This window comes from Odontesthes bonariensis, chromosome 8, assembly GCF_027942865.1.
Source record: "Odontesthes bonariensis isolate fOdoBon6 chromosome 8, fOdoBon6.hap1, whole genome shotgun sequence".
In the NCBI taxonomy this organism is placed as follows: domain Eukaryota; kingdom Metazoa; phylum Chordata; class Actinopteri; order Atheriniformes; family Atherinopsidae; genus Odontesthes; species Odontesthes bonariensis.
This window is the reverse complement of record NC_134513.1, coordinates 314,496-329,161: the sequence shown is the minus strand read 5'-3', so window position 1 is coordinate 329,161 and position 14,666 is coordinate 314,496. Positions and strand designations below refer to the sequence as shown.

The following is a 14,666-nucleotide window of genomic DNA, read 5'->3' as shown; positions in this document are numbered from 1 at the left end:
GAACTGCTCGTAGTTCACAGCAAAATCTGCCCCGTTTGTTTCCAATAATCTTCTTTAACGCCATAAAACCGCTGGACTTTAGATGCGAACACTTGAGTGTTTGTCACAGGGTTAGAGGGTTAGATGGGTCAGATGATTGATGACTTACTTCCTCCTTTGTATATTTTAAGGGCCCTTTGAACATTCAAAACTTGGTAGCTTTAATAAAATACAGCTTTATTCACCATGTTTTTAGATCAAAGGTTAAAAGTCTGTTTAGTCGATGAAGAAAAGGTCCATCCAATGCAGGCCTTGGGTTAGGGTTAGGATGATGCATCTGTGGTTAGGGTTAGGATGATGCATCTGTGGTTAGGGTTAGGGTGAAGCATCTGTGGTTAGGGTTAGGGTGATGCATCTGTGGTTAGGGTTAGGGTGATGCATCTGTGGTTAGGGTTAGGATGATGCATCTGTGGTTAGGGTTAGGATGATGCATCTGTGGTTAGGGTTAGGATGATGCATCTGTGGTTAGGGTCAGGGTGATGCATCTGTGGTTAGGGTTAGGGTGATGCATCTGTGGTTAGGGTTAGGACGACGCATCTGTGGTTAGGGTTAGGATGATGCATCTGTGGTTAGGGTTAGGATGACTTTAAGTATGACTGTAAAAGTATGAAGCGGCTTTGTAGCCACTTTGTTGTCTGTAGATGTTTCAGATCGCAGATGTTTCAGATTGTAGATGTTTCAGATCGTAGACGTTTCAGATCGTAGATGTTTCAGATCGTAGATGTTTCAGATTGTAGATGTTTCAGATCGCAGATGTTTCAGATCGTAGATGTTTCAGATCGTAGACGTTTCAGATCGTAGATGTTTCAGATCGTAGATGTTTCAGATTGCAGATGTTTCAGATCGTAGATGTTTCAGATCGTAGATGTTTCAGATCGTAGATGTTTCAGATCGCAGATGTTTCAGATCGCGGATGTTTCAGATCGTAGATGTTTCAGATTGCAGAGCAGAGTTCTGATTGGCTGAATCTCTAACCCTAACTCTGTGCATGAAGGACTTGTTTCTGTTCGCAGCGGCTGAAGGTGCTGTTCGCCGTGGGCACTGATGGCGAGGTGAGCGAGCCTCTGGAGGTGGACGCCCTCAGCTGTGACACCGTGGAGCAGCTCAAAGAGAAAATCCTGTCCACCTTCAAAGCCAAGTTCGGTTTCCCCTACAACGCCCCCCTGAGAGACGTCTGTGTGGGTGAGATAGCTGCTCTTTATTATCAGACCTGCTGGTCTTTCACTGAACACTTTCAGAGGCTTGTTGAATATCTGACAGTGAAGTTAAAGGAACTTTTCTCCTCCAGAGTACGAGCGAGATGGATTGTTTGTTCCTCTTCAGGAGGTGGATGCAAACTCTGAGGTTGTTATGGAGGTGACGATGCTCAACACGCTCCAACATTACAAGGTGAGTGAGCTTTCCAGGGTTAGAGTTCTCTGACGCCCTGGATGCTCCTGTAGAAACCCTCTGTCAGTGGAACTGAAACACAGGCTGTGTTCCAAACCGCATACTTCTCCTACTACTCATACTTACTTTCTGAGTTAGTATGCGAGTTTTAGTAAGCGAGAAGTTCCCGGATGCATACTAGATTCTCCTAAATGTTGGGTATGCATCATGAGGTTACTACTCATACTCAAACTACCCAAGATGCAACGTAACGTGACGTCGCTGATCGTCATTTCCTGTCAAAACGGCAGTTTCAAGCTAGCTACAACGAGGGTAGGTTCACTTCCTGTTTTCAAAACAAAAGCACCAATTGTATGGTAATGGCTTTCCCTATGATAAAAGGCAACGGGTATTTTATTTTGTGAAAATAACAGGAAGTGCGTTGCTCACTGCGGCTAGCTTTAGTAACGCGAATTCGTGGGAACAAAATGGTAAACAGCCGGTATTTTGTCAGGTTTTCAACACGTTGGGGATCTAAACGACTACTTTCTCACCTGAAAATGTTTCAAATGTTGCTAAAGTTTACAGAGTTTAGAGCTTAAAGGATAAGACCGGTTTTTTGACATTGGGCCCTTGATTTCACATTATAACATGATGTTCTACTCACCCCTGCTTGTTGTTGAACATTTGGAGCTGTTCCGAAGATATTCGAGAGGCGTCTGGCTGCTCTCTTGAGATATTCGGCCATGACACGGTTTCCTATGGGCAAGCTTATACAGGCACAAACTATGCTGTTTATAATTTATTAATTACTCTACACTAGCACTGATAACGTGGAGGTGCGTCGCTTACTTAAAAAAATCCGGGTTACTAATTTTGAATTTTAGCTGAATGAATAAATAGGCAGCAGGTCTGTGGGCTGTCTGTGGCAGTAGCACGACGAGGACGTCAGTAACACCCACTTTACGACAAAAAAATCAAAATTACAATAACCCGGATTTTTTTAAGTAAGCGCCGCACCTCCACGTTATCAGTGCTAGTGTAGAGTAATTAATAAATTATAAACAGCATAGTTTGTGCCTGTATAAACTTGCCCATAGGAAACCGTTTCATGGCCGAATATCTCAAGAGAGCAGCCAGACGCCTCTCGAATATCTTCGGAACAGCTCCAAATTACCAACAACAAGCAGGGGTGAGTAGAACATCATGCTATAATGTGAAATCAAGGGCCCAATGTCAAAAAAACGATCTTATCCTTTAAGGGAAATCAGCTTCAGGCCGGCTGATTTCGGCTCGGGCAGGAGTGAAATGCATTGTGGGTAAACGCTCTGCATACTGTCTGATCGATGAGTATGTAGTATGTAGTATGGAAGTATGCAGTATGGAAGTATGTGGTATGTGGTTTCGAACACAGCCAAAGACACTGTGACTGGTCTGTGAGCTCCAGAGATCGCAGAGCTGAAGTGTAAATAACAAATCTACTCTGCAGAACACTCTCTCACACGTCTTCTGTGGCGTTTAAATTCGGCGTAACTCGGGCTGTAAAAGGCACCGATCCGAATGAAGGAGGCCATGATGGGCTGCAGGTTTCACCCAACGAGCAGGAAGCAGCAGCTTTATGCAGGACGTCTGAACTTCTGCTTTTCAGACTTTCCTTTCAAACAGCCGCTAGCTGAATTTAAGCCGAGTCATGTCAGTGAGGGGAAGTGGAGAGCTGCTCCCCGTCTCACCCTAACCCCTTTTTATACGAAGGAAGTCAAATCTGGTTTTTAATGGCAGCATGATGGGATCATCGTCCGTCTCTGAGCAGGAGAGAGAGACTCGGATATCTGAGTTTTATCTGAGCCTGGCTGTGTTCCACACAGGAACCCGCGTGGAACACAGCCGAGTATTAAAAGCATTCAGAGTTTTATTCAAGACTGAGGTTTCACAGGCTGGAAATAATAAATCCATTTCACTACATCCCCCCCTGCTCTGACCATTAAGGTGGAATTAAATGCAGACCATTAAGGTGGAATTACATTTTTAACATGTGACTGACGGCGCCCGTTTGTTCTCCTGCAGGTTCACGATGGAGCGACTATCAAAGTGCTTCCAAGGGCGAGTCGTCCTCCTCTGAGCCCCCAGGGGAGTGTGAAGGGTGAGGGTCTCACTTTGGAACGGGCCAAGAAGCAGCTCACCTTCGAGGTCCTTCGAGATCTTTTGAGGTCCTTGAAGGTCCTCTTCTGAGCTTTTCCTTCAGCTTTGAACCACGTGGGCTCAGATCTGTAATCTGTAACTTGCAGTTGTTTGTTTCCTGGTCAAAGATCTCATCAGACTTCTCTCTGGTTATTCTTTCCCTGCAGATGATGAGAACTTCTCTGGGAAATACTTCCACCTGGTAAGAGACCATCTGTGTCAGATCCATCGGATCAGGTTTCAGACGGTGCGGCTAACAGATGTTCCTTTGGTGACCGATGCAGATCAATCCAGATGTTTATGAGGACCAGAGGAGCAACCCAGAGAGGAAGAAGTTTAAGCTGAAGGAAGTGCACCTGACGAAGCTGCTGTCCACCAAGGTGAGAGGAACCGCTCAGTCCTCTCTGTTCCTGAGGGCAGAACCGGTCTCCTGCCGGCTCATTCTAACCAGCAGCCTGTTTCCTGTGTTCAGATTAAAAGAAAAGCTGCAGGACGCTCTGAAACCTGAAATAAAAGCGCGTGTTTCTGTTCCCTCTGAGGTGGCCGTGCACTCCTTTGTGGAGAACCTCTTCAGGTCCATCTGGGGGATGCCACACGGCAGAGCTCCACAAGCCATCAAACACTTCTTCGACTTCTTGGACGCTCAGGCGGACAACATGAAGATCTCTGACCCAGATGTGCGGCACATCTGGAAGACCAACAGGTGCTTTCTAGTGATGCTCCGATCGATCGGCTGCCGATCATGATCGGCCGATAATGCCCAAAATAGCCTGATCGGCGATCGGAAAAATATGCCGATCAAAAAACCGATCACGTGACGTAAATTACTAGCGACCACTTTCTAATGTGGTATGTGACGTGTGTACAGGCCGAACAGGCAAAACCTCTACAGTGCATCTGGACAACATGACCTCTCCTGTCTGGAATTTCTTCAAAGTGTGTCAGAAAGATGTGAAACTTACTGCGGTCACGCCATCTGCGCTTCGGAGAGGCACGGTCGCGCTAGCTACACTTGAAAATCGAGTGCCCGTTTACATCGCGTCGTACGGTAAAGCGTGTGAGCGGATTATGGTGCATTCAAGTGCACCCCGTAAACTCAGAAATCTATATCAAAGTTGATTTTTCATTTGTTGGAATACATACACCTGTCATTACTTGGTTGTTTTTTTTTACTACATTCTTTTTAATGATTAAAACAAAATGATAGAACAAAATTGTTGAAGCATATTCAGAATCAAACTCATTTCTGCATAATCAGATTTGAAAACTTCATTTAGAACCAAATCAAAATGTTCTCTGCCGACTCCACCAGATTCTTGTTCTACATGTCCCCAGCTACCTCTGGCGGTTTCATTTCTATAAATGGTGCACTCTCTGCTAGATGAAAGGCATGGAAATGTCCGATTGCTTCCGTGATCGGCAGCGATCGGCAATCGGGCAGATCATGATTTTGGTGATCGGTCCAAAAAATGCTGATCGGAGCATCACTAGTGCTTTCACAAGAAAAGTCCAAGCCAGCTCCATCTGGTGCAGATGTGCTGATATTGAAACCCTAAAATCTGGTTTTTCCTCACCCAGTTTGCCGCTGCGCTTCTGGGTGAACATCCTGAAGAACCCGCAGTTTCTGTTCGACATGGAGAAGACGCCACATCTGGACGGCTGCCTGTCCGTCATCGCTCAGGCCTTCATGGACTCCTTTTCTCTGAGCGAGACTCAGATGGGGAAGGTGAGAACCGGCTTCTCTCACAATGCTGAAGCCTCAGTCTGACCTTGGGGTGACCTTTAACCTTTAACATGCTGACTGAGGCCCGCAGAGTCTGAGATGTAGCTCTTGGGTTTCTGAGGTCACCCCAAGGTCACTCACTGCTGGATCAGGGGTTCACTTAGTTTCTCACACAGTAAATGTGTCATGTTGGATTTCTTGAGTTTCTAACCTGAGGAATAATGTAAAACCTTTACATTTTATCCCTGTTGCAGCACGCTCCGACCAACAAGCTGCTTTATGCCAAAGACATTCCCAAGTTCAAACAGGAAGTGAAGACTTACTACAAACAGATCAGAGACCTGCCCCCCATCACAGACACCGAGTTCAAGGACTTCCTGTGGGAGGAGTCGAAGGTAAAGGCCCTGGAAGCTCAACGTCGTCTGTAAATGAAGCTCAGCAGACTGACTGACGACTGTTTATATTTCAGAAACATGAAAACGAGTTTAATGAAGCCGCCGCCCTCAGAGAGCTCTACAAGTTCATCCAGAAATACTTCCCAGAGGTCAGTGCTTCACCTTTTATCACCTCGCTCTGAGCCGGGCCTCATGGGGCGATGATCAGATGTTTGTTAGTTTTATGGTTCTGAAAACCACAGGAACACGTTTATTTCCTCCTGGCCTCTGATAAGATGGGTTCAGTCCTGGGTCATAACCCAGGATAATCAGATAAATGAGGCCAAAACTGATCACATGCTGCTGGTTTCTGTGAGCAGCTCATCGGCTGTGTTCCAAACCGCATACTTCTCTACTACTCCTACTAACTTTCTGAGTTAGTATGCGAGTTTGAGTAAGCGAGAAGTTCCCGGATGCATACTAGATTCTCCTAAATGTTGGGTATGCATCATGAGGTTACTACTCATACTCAAACTACCCAAGATGCAACGTAACGTGACGTCGCCGATCGTCATTTCCTGTCAAAACGGCAGTTTCAAGCTAGCTACAACGTTGCAGGTTCACTTCCTGTTTTCAAAACAAAAGCACCAATTGTATGGTAATGGCTTTCCCTGTGATAAAAGGCAACGGGTATTTTATTTTGTGAAAATAACAGGAAGTGCGTTGCTCACTGCGGCTAGCTTTAGTAGCGCCGAATTCGTGGGAACAAAATGGTGAACAGCCGGTATTTTGTCAGGTTTTCAACACGTTGGGGATCTAAACGACTACTTTCTCTCCTGAAAATGTTTCAAATGTTGCTAAAGTTTACAGAGTTTAGAGCTTAAGGGAAATCAGCTTCAGGCCGGCTGATTTCGGCTCGGGCAGGAGCGAAATGCATTGTGGGTAAACGCTCTGCATACTGTCTGATCGATGAGTATGCAGTATGTAGTATGCGGTATGTAGTATGCGGTATGTAGTATGCAGTATGTAGTATGCAGTATGCGGTATGTAGTATGCGGTATGTAGTATGTAGTACGTAGTATGTGGTATGTAGTGTGTAGTATGCGGTATGCAGTATGAGGTATGCAGTATGCGGTATGTAGTATGCAGTATGTAGTATGCGGTATGTAGTATGCGGTATGTAGTATGTAGTATGCGGTATGTAGTATGGAGTATGTAGTATGCGGTATGTAGTATGCAGTATGTAGTATGCGGTATGCAGTATGCAGTATGTAGTATGCGGTATGTAGTATGCGGTATGTAGTATGCGGTATGTCGTATGCAGTATGCGGTATGCAGTATGCAGTATGTAGTATGTAGTATGCGGTATGTAGTATGCGGTATGCGGTATGTAGTATGCAGTATGTAGTATGCAGTATGTCGTATGCAGTATGCGGTATGCGGTATGTCGTATGCGGTATGCGGTATGTAGTATGCAGTATGTAGTATGCAGTATGTCGTATGCAGTATGCGGTATGCAGTATGTAGTATGCGGTATGCAGTATGCGGTATGCAGTATGTAGTATGCGGTATGTAGTATGCGGTATGTAGTATGCGGTATGCAGTATGCGGTATGCGGTATGTAGTATGCAGTATGTAGTATGCAGTATGCGGTATGCAGTATGTAGTATGCGGTATGCAGTATGCGGTATGCAGTATGTAGTATGCGGTATGTAGTATGCGGTATGTAGTATGCGGTATGTAGTATGCGGTATGTAGTATGCGGTATGCAGTATGCGGTATGTAGTATGTAGTATGCGGTATGTAGTATGCAGTATGCGGTATGTAGTATGCGGTATGCGGTATGTAGTATGCGGTATGTAGTATGTAGTATGCGGTATGTAGTATGCAGTATGCGGTATGTAGTATGCGGTATGCGGTATGTAGTATGCGGTATGTAGTATGTAGTATGCGGTATGGAGTATGCGGTATGGAGTATGCGGTATGGAGTATGTAGTATGGGGTATGCAGTATGCGGTATGGAGTATGTAGTATGTAGTATGCGGTATGCGGTATGCAGTATGCGGTATGGAGTATGGGGTATAGAGTATGCGGTATGTAGTATGCGGTATAGAGTATGTAGTATGCGGTATGCGGTATGGAGTATGTAGTATGTAGTATGCGGTATGTAGTATGGGGTATGCGGTATGTAGTATGTAGTATGTAGTATGCGGTATGCGGTATGTAGTATGCGGTATGGAGTATGGCGTATGTAGTATGCGGTATGCAGTATGTAGCATGTAGTATGCAGTATGCGGTATGGAGTATGCGGTATGGGGTATAGAGTATGTAGTATGCGGTATGCGGTATGGAGTATGTAGTATGTAGTATGCGGTATGTAGTATGGGGTATGCGGTATGTAGTATGCGGTATGTAGTATGCGGTATGGAGTATGGCGTATGTAGTATGCGGTATGCAGTATGTAGTATGTAGTATGCAGTATGCGGTATGGAGTATGTGGTATGGGGTATGTAGTATGTAGTATGCGGTATGCGGTATGTAGTATGTAGTATGTAGTATGCGGTATGTAGTATGTAGTATGCGGTATGCGGTATGTAGTATGCGGTATGCGGTATGTAGTATGTAGTATGCAGTATGCGGTATGTAGTATGTAGTATGCGGTATGTAGTATGTAGTATGCAGTATGCAGTATGCGGTATGGAGTATGCGGTATGGGGTATGTAGTATGCGGTATGTAGTATGCGGTATGGGGTATGTAGTATGCGGTATGTAGTATGTAGTATGTAGTATGTAGTATGCGGTATGGAGTATGTAGTATGCGGTATGTAGTATGCGGTATGGGGTATGTAGTATGCGGTATGCGGTATGTAGTATGTAGTATGCGGTATGGAGTATGTAGTATGCGGTATGTAGTATGCGGTATGGGGTATGTAGTATGCGGTATGCGGTATGTAGTATGTAGTATGTAGTATGCGGTATGTAGTATGTAGTATGCGGTATGTAGTATGTAGTATGCGGTATGCGGTATGTAGTATGCGGTATGCGGTATGTAGTATGTAGTATGCGGTATGTAGTATGCAGTATGCGGTATGGAGTATGCGGTATGGGGTATGTAGTATGCGGTATGGGGTATGTAGTATGTAGTATGCAGTATGCGGTATGTAGTATGTAGTATGCGGTATGCAGTATGCAGTATGCGGTATGTAGTATGCGGTATGGAGTATGCGGTATGGGGTATGTAGTATGCAGTATGCGGTATGTAGTATGTAGTATGCAGTATGCGGTATGTAGTATGTAGTATGCGGTATGTAGTATGCGGTATGTAGTATGCGGTATGTAGTATGCGGTATGCAGTATGCGGTATGTAGTATGCGGTATGCGGTATGCAGTATGTAGTATGCGGTATGTAGTATGCGGTATGCTGTATGTAGTATGCGGTATGTAGTATGCGGTATGCTGTATGTAGTATGCGGTATGTAGTATGCGGTATGTAGTATGCAGTATGTAGTATGCGGTATGTAGTATGCGGTATGTAGTATGCGGTATGCGGTATGCAGTATGTAGTATGCAGTATGTAGTATGCGGTATGTAGTATGCGGTATGCTGTATGTAGTATGCGGTATGTAGTATGCGGTATGCTGTATGTAGTATGCGGTATGTAGTATGCGGTATGTAGTATGCAGTATGTAGTATGCGGTATGTAGTATGCGGTATGTAGTATGCGGTATGTAGTATGCGGTATGTAGTATGCGGTATGTAGTATGCGGTATGCGGTATGCAGTATGTAGTATGCAGTATGTAGTATGCGGTATGTAGTATGCGGTATGCTGTATGTAGTATGCGGTATGTAGTATGCGGTATGCTGTATGTAGTATGCGGTATGTAGTATGCGGTATGTAGTATGCAGTATGTAGTATGCGGTATGTAGTATGCGGTATGTAGTATGCGGTATGCGGTATGCAGTATGTAGTATGCAGTATGTAGTATGCGGTATGTAGTATGCGGTATGCGGTATGCAGTATGTAGTATGCGGTATGTAGTATGCGGTATGTAGTATGCGGTATGCGGTATGTAGTATGCGGTATGTAGTATGCGGTATGTAGTATGCGGTATGTAGTATGCGGTATGTAGTATGCGGTATGGAGTATGCGGTATGCAGTATGTAGTATGCGGTATGTAGTATGCGGTATGCGGTATGCGGTATGTAGTATGCAGTATGCGGTATGTAGTATGTAGTATGCGGTATGTAGTATGCGGTATGTAGTATGCGGTATGTAGTATGCGGTATGCAGTATGCGGTATGGAGTATGCGGTATGGAGTATGCGGTATGTAGTATGTAGTATGCGGTATGGAGTATGCGGTATGTAGTATGCGGTATGTAGTATGCAGTATGCGGTATGGAGTATGTAGTATGTAGTATGCGGTATGGAGTATGCGGTATGTAGTATGCGGTATGTAGTATGCAGTATGCGGTATGGAGTATGCGGTATGCAGTATGCGGTATGGAGTATGCGGTATGCAGTATGCGGTATGTAGTATGCGGTATGTAGTATGCGGTATGCAGTATGCGGTATGGAGTATGCGGTATGGAGTATGCGGTATGTAGTATGTAGTATGCGGTATGGAGTATGCGGTATGTAGTATGCGGTATGTAGTATGCAGTATGCGGTATGGAGTATGTAGTATGCAGTATGCGGTATGGAGTATGCGGTATGTAGTATGCGGTATGTAGTATGCAGTATGCGGTATGGAGTATGCGGTATGCAGTATGCGGTATGGAGTATGCAGTATGTAGTATGTAGTATGCGGTATGCGGTATGCAGTATGCGGGATGGAGTATGGGGTATAGAGTATGCGGTATGTAGTATGCGGTATGCAGTATGTAGTATGTAGTATGCAGTATGCGGTATAGAGTATGTAGTATGTAGTATGCAGTATGTAGTATGTAGTATGCGGTATGTAGTATGGGGTATGCAGTATGCGGTATGTAGTATGTAGTATGCGGTATGGAGTATGCGGTATGGGGTATGTAGTATGTAGTATGTAGTATGCGGTATGTAGTATGTAGTATGTAGTATGCGGTATGTAGTATGCGGTATGTAGTATGTAGTATGCAGTATGCGGTATGTAGTATGTAGTATGCGGTATGTAGTATGCGGTATGTAGTATGTAGTATGCGGTATGTAGTATGTAGTATGCAGTATGCGGTATGGAGTATGCGGTATGTAGTATGCGGTATGTAGTATGTAGTATGTAGTATGCGGTATGTGGTATGCGGTATGTAGTATGTAGTATGTAGTATGCGGTATGTAGTATGTAGTATGTAGTATGCGGTATGTAGTATGTAGTATGCGGTATGGAGTATGTAGTATGTAGTATGTAGTATGCGGTATGTAGTATGTAGTATGTAGTATGGGGTATGTAGTATGCGGTATGTAGTATGTGGTATGTGGTATGCAGTATGTAGTATGTAGTATGCGGTATGTAGTATGCGGTATGTAGTATGTAGTATGTAGTATGCGGTATGCGGTATGCAGTATGTAGTATGTAGTATGGGGTATGTAGTATGCAGTATGGGGTATGCGGTATGCGGTATGGAGTATGGGGTATGTAGTATGTAGTATGCAGTATGCGGTATGCGGTATGTAGTATGCGGTATGCGGTATGTAGTATGCGGTATGTAGTATGCGGTATGCGGTATGTAGTATGCGGTATGTAGTATGCGGTATGTAGTATGCAGTATGTAGTATGCGGTATGTAGTATGCGGTATGTAGTATGCGGTATGCAGTATGCGGTATGCGGTATGCAGTATGCGGTATGTAGTATGCGGTATGCAGTATGCAGTATGCGGTATGTAGTATGCGGTATGTAGTATGCGGTATGTAGTATGCGGTATGGAGTATGCGGTATGCAGTATGTAGTATGCGGTATGTAGTATGCGGTATGCGGTATGCGGTATGTAGTATGCGGTATGTAGTATGTAGTATGCGGTATGGAGTATGCAGTATGTAGTATGCGGTATGTAGTATGCGGTATGGAGTATGCGGTATGGAGTATGCGGTATGTAGTATGTAGTATGCGGTATGGAGTATGCGGTATGGAGTATGCGGTATGGAGTATGCGGTATGTAGTATGCAGTATGCGGTATGGAGTATGTAGTATGTAGTATGCGGTATGTGGTATGCGGTATGGAGTATGCGGTATGCAGTATGCGGTATGGAGTATGCAGTATGTAGTATGTAGTATGCGGTATGCAGTATGCGGGATGGAGTATGGGGTATAGAGTATGCGGTATGTAGTATGCGGTATGCAGTATGTAGTATGTAGTATGCAGTATGCGGTATAGAGTATGTAGTATGTAGTATGCCGTATGTAGTATGTGGTATGCGGTATGGAGTATGTAGTATGTAGTATGCGGTATGTAGTATGGGGTATGCAGTATGCGGTATGTAGTATGTAGTATGCGGTATGCGGTATGTAGTATGCGGTATGGAGTATGGGGTATGTAGTATGCGGTATGCAGTATGTAGTATGCAGTATGCGGTATGGAGTATGCGGTATGGGGTATGTAGTATGTAGTATGTAGTATGCGGTATGTAGTATGTAGTATGCGGTATGTAGTATGCGGTATGTAGTATGTAGTATGCAGTATGCGGTATGTAGTATGTAGTATGCGGTATGTAGTATGCGGTATGCAGTATGTAGTATGCGGTATGTAGTATGTAGTATGCAGTATGCGGTATGGAGTATGCGGTATGTAGTATGCGGTATGTAGTATGTAGTATGTAGTATGCGGTATGTGGTATGCGGTATGGAGTATGGGGTATGTAGTATGCGGTATGTAGTATGTAGTATGTAGTATGCGGTATGTAGTATGGAGTATGTAGTATGTAGTATGGGGTATGTAGTATGCGGTATGTAGTATGTGGTATGTGGTATGCAGTATGTAGTATGTAGTATGCGGTATGCAGTATGCGGTATGTAGTATGCGGTATGTAGTATGCGGTATGTAGTATGTAGTATGTAGTATGCGGTATGCGGTATGCAGTATGTAGTATGTAGTATGGGGTATGTAGTATGCGGTATGCAGTATGGGGTATGTAGTATGCGGTATGCGGTATGGAGTATGGGGTATGTAGTATGCGGTATGCGGTATGTAGTATGCAGTATGCGGTATGTAGTATGCGGTATGTAGTATGCGGTATGCGGTATGTAGTATGCGGTATGTAGTATGCGGTATGCAGTATGCGGTATGCAGTATGCGGTATGTAGTATGGGGTATGTAGTATGCGGTATGCGGTATGGAGTATGGGGTATGTAGTATGTAGTATGCAGTATGCGGTATGCGGTATGCAGTATGTAGTATGTAGTATGCGGTATGTAGTATGCGGTATGTAGTATGCGGTATCGAACACAGCCATGGTGTTGTAAACACTGAAAAACTGAAAGGTGAAAGGTCACAGCTAACCGGCTCAGAGATGAGCTGATGCCAACATGTGATCACAGAATAATAAAGTTCCAGGTTCTGATGTTATAACTGATCAGAGATGAGTTCTGCCCCCCCCCCCGCTGAGTATGATTCACACACGAGGCCGCAGGTCTCTGCTGATCCTTCGCTGCAGTTTCCTTGGTGCCTCACAGGAAGCAGAGGAACTGGCTTCCTGTTCTGGGTGCGGCATGTTGTGTAAGTTTCACTCAGCCGTAGTTTTACGGAACAGAAATGTGGTAACACCTTAAAGCTGACTGAACTGTTTTGGTGCTGATGAAGGTAGTCCGGCTAGTTGGCTGGGGTTTAAAAAATAAAGCCTTTTGCTTCTCAGAACAATATGCGTTCAACAGAGTAAAACATTTGCATCACAAAATGGTTCTCCAGGAAAAAGCCAGAGCTTTCCTTTGCTTTACCTGCTGTGCACAGTGAGCAGTCCCCTGCTTCCAAGCAGCAAACACTAACAGGCGCGGCTGTCGGCCGTCAGATTTCCACTTTTGTTTCTTCCCTTTTCCCAGTTATCGTCAGAAACCTTTTAGTTTCCTTCTTAAAAGAAGATTAAAAGCTGATAAAAGGACTTTATGAGTCAGGAGGTTACTCACCTTCTGATCTACTCTGACTGTTAAAGCTTTAAACACCCGGTCCATCGTCGCTCTGTTTCTTTCTACACATTTCAGCATTTTCTGCTAAATTATTGAGCATTTATCTACAGCTTTTTACTTTAATATTTCAGAGAGAAGCTGAGCAACTTTTCTTTGAAATGTTTCATGAGTAAATATGAGTTTTTAATGAAAAAGCTTCTTTTATCCCGACGCCTCGGATCACCAGGGTCCAAACTAATTAACTCATTATCAGGTTTTTATTGCATTTTAGAAATATTCACAACTCCTCTGGAAACACGGTTTGTTTTATAAATGAAAGAAAAAACTGTGAAGGTCATAAATTCAAAAAGAAGTCTAAAAGTGGAACAACAAGCAGTTAATAACACGAGGAAGGAGGTAAGAAGATGTTCGGAAATGATGCTGCTGAAATGGGATGTCACACAGCTTCATGTCTGAAGAGGCGAACTGTCCCTTTAAAGCAGCAAACCTCCTCAGATCTTTGTGCCTCTTTCACAGATCAAAGAGAAGCTGGACCAAAATGGCGCCCCGGCGGAGCTGACGGAGCAGCTGCAGCACGTGAAAGACACGTTTGATGGCCTGAAGAGCTGCTCCTGGAACTGAGTTCCAAACCAGAGAGTCTTTATGTTCCTAAACTTCAGCTGAAGAAAAGTCGACGATCACAGACAAAACACACAATCAGAAGCAGGAGAAAATGTTATTAAACCGTCTTTAGTTTCATTTCATCAGAACAAATGTAAACGAGACCAAACTGAACCCTGAGAACTGCTTTAAAGGTGCATCACATCTGCATCACATCTGGGAGACCAAAACAAAATGGTTTCCTCTCCTGTAAAAATGGAGAAATGTCAATAAATGTTTGTATTTTTTCTAAAA

General features: G+C 44.1%; 1 protein-coding gene across 3 annotated transcripts in view; it reads left to right on the top strand.

Moving 5' to 3' along the window:
- The window catches only part of plxnc1 (plexin C1), a 49,959-nt gene extending 35,293 nt beyond the window's left edge, over positions 1-14,666 (top strand). The window contains exons 21-30 of one of the 3 annotated variants that reach the window (XM_075471253.1): positions 1,053-1,221; positions 1,328-1,428; positions 3,472-3,547; positions 3,753-3,787; positions 3,870-3,965; positions 4,125-4,288; positions 5,164-5,311; positions 5,563-5,703; positions 5,778-5,852; positions 14,289-14,666. In XM_075471253.1, the coding sequence (XP_075327368.1) occupies positions 1,053-1,221; positions 1,328-1,428; positions 3,472-3,547; positions 3,753-3,787; positions 3,870-3,965; positions 4,125-4,288; positions 5,164-5,311; positions 5,563-5,703; positions 5,778-5,852; positions 14,289-14,393 (1,110 nt within the window). In that variant the 3' untranslated portion in view covers positions 14,394-14,666. Of the gene's footprint in view, positions 1-1,052; positions 1,222-1,327; positions 1,429-3,471; positions 3,625-3,752; positions 3,788-3,869; positions 3,966-4,057; positions 4,289-5,163; positions 5,312-5,562; positions 5,704-5,777; positions 5,853-14,288 lie in introns of those variants that run through there. The other 2 variants (XM_075471254.1, XM_075471255.1) reach the window with 2 other exon arrangements.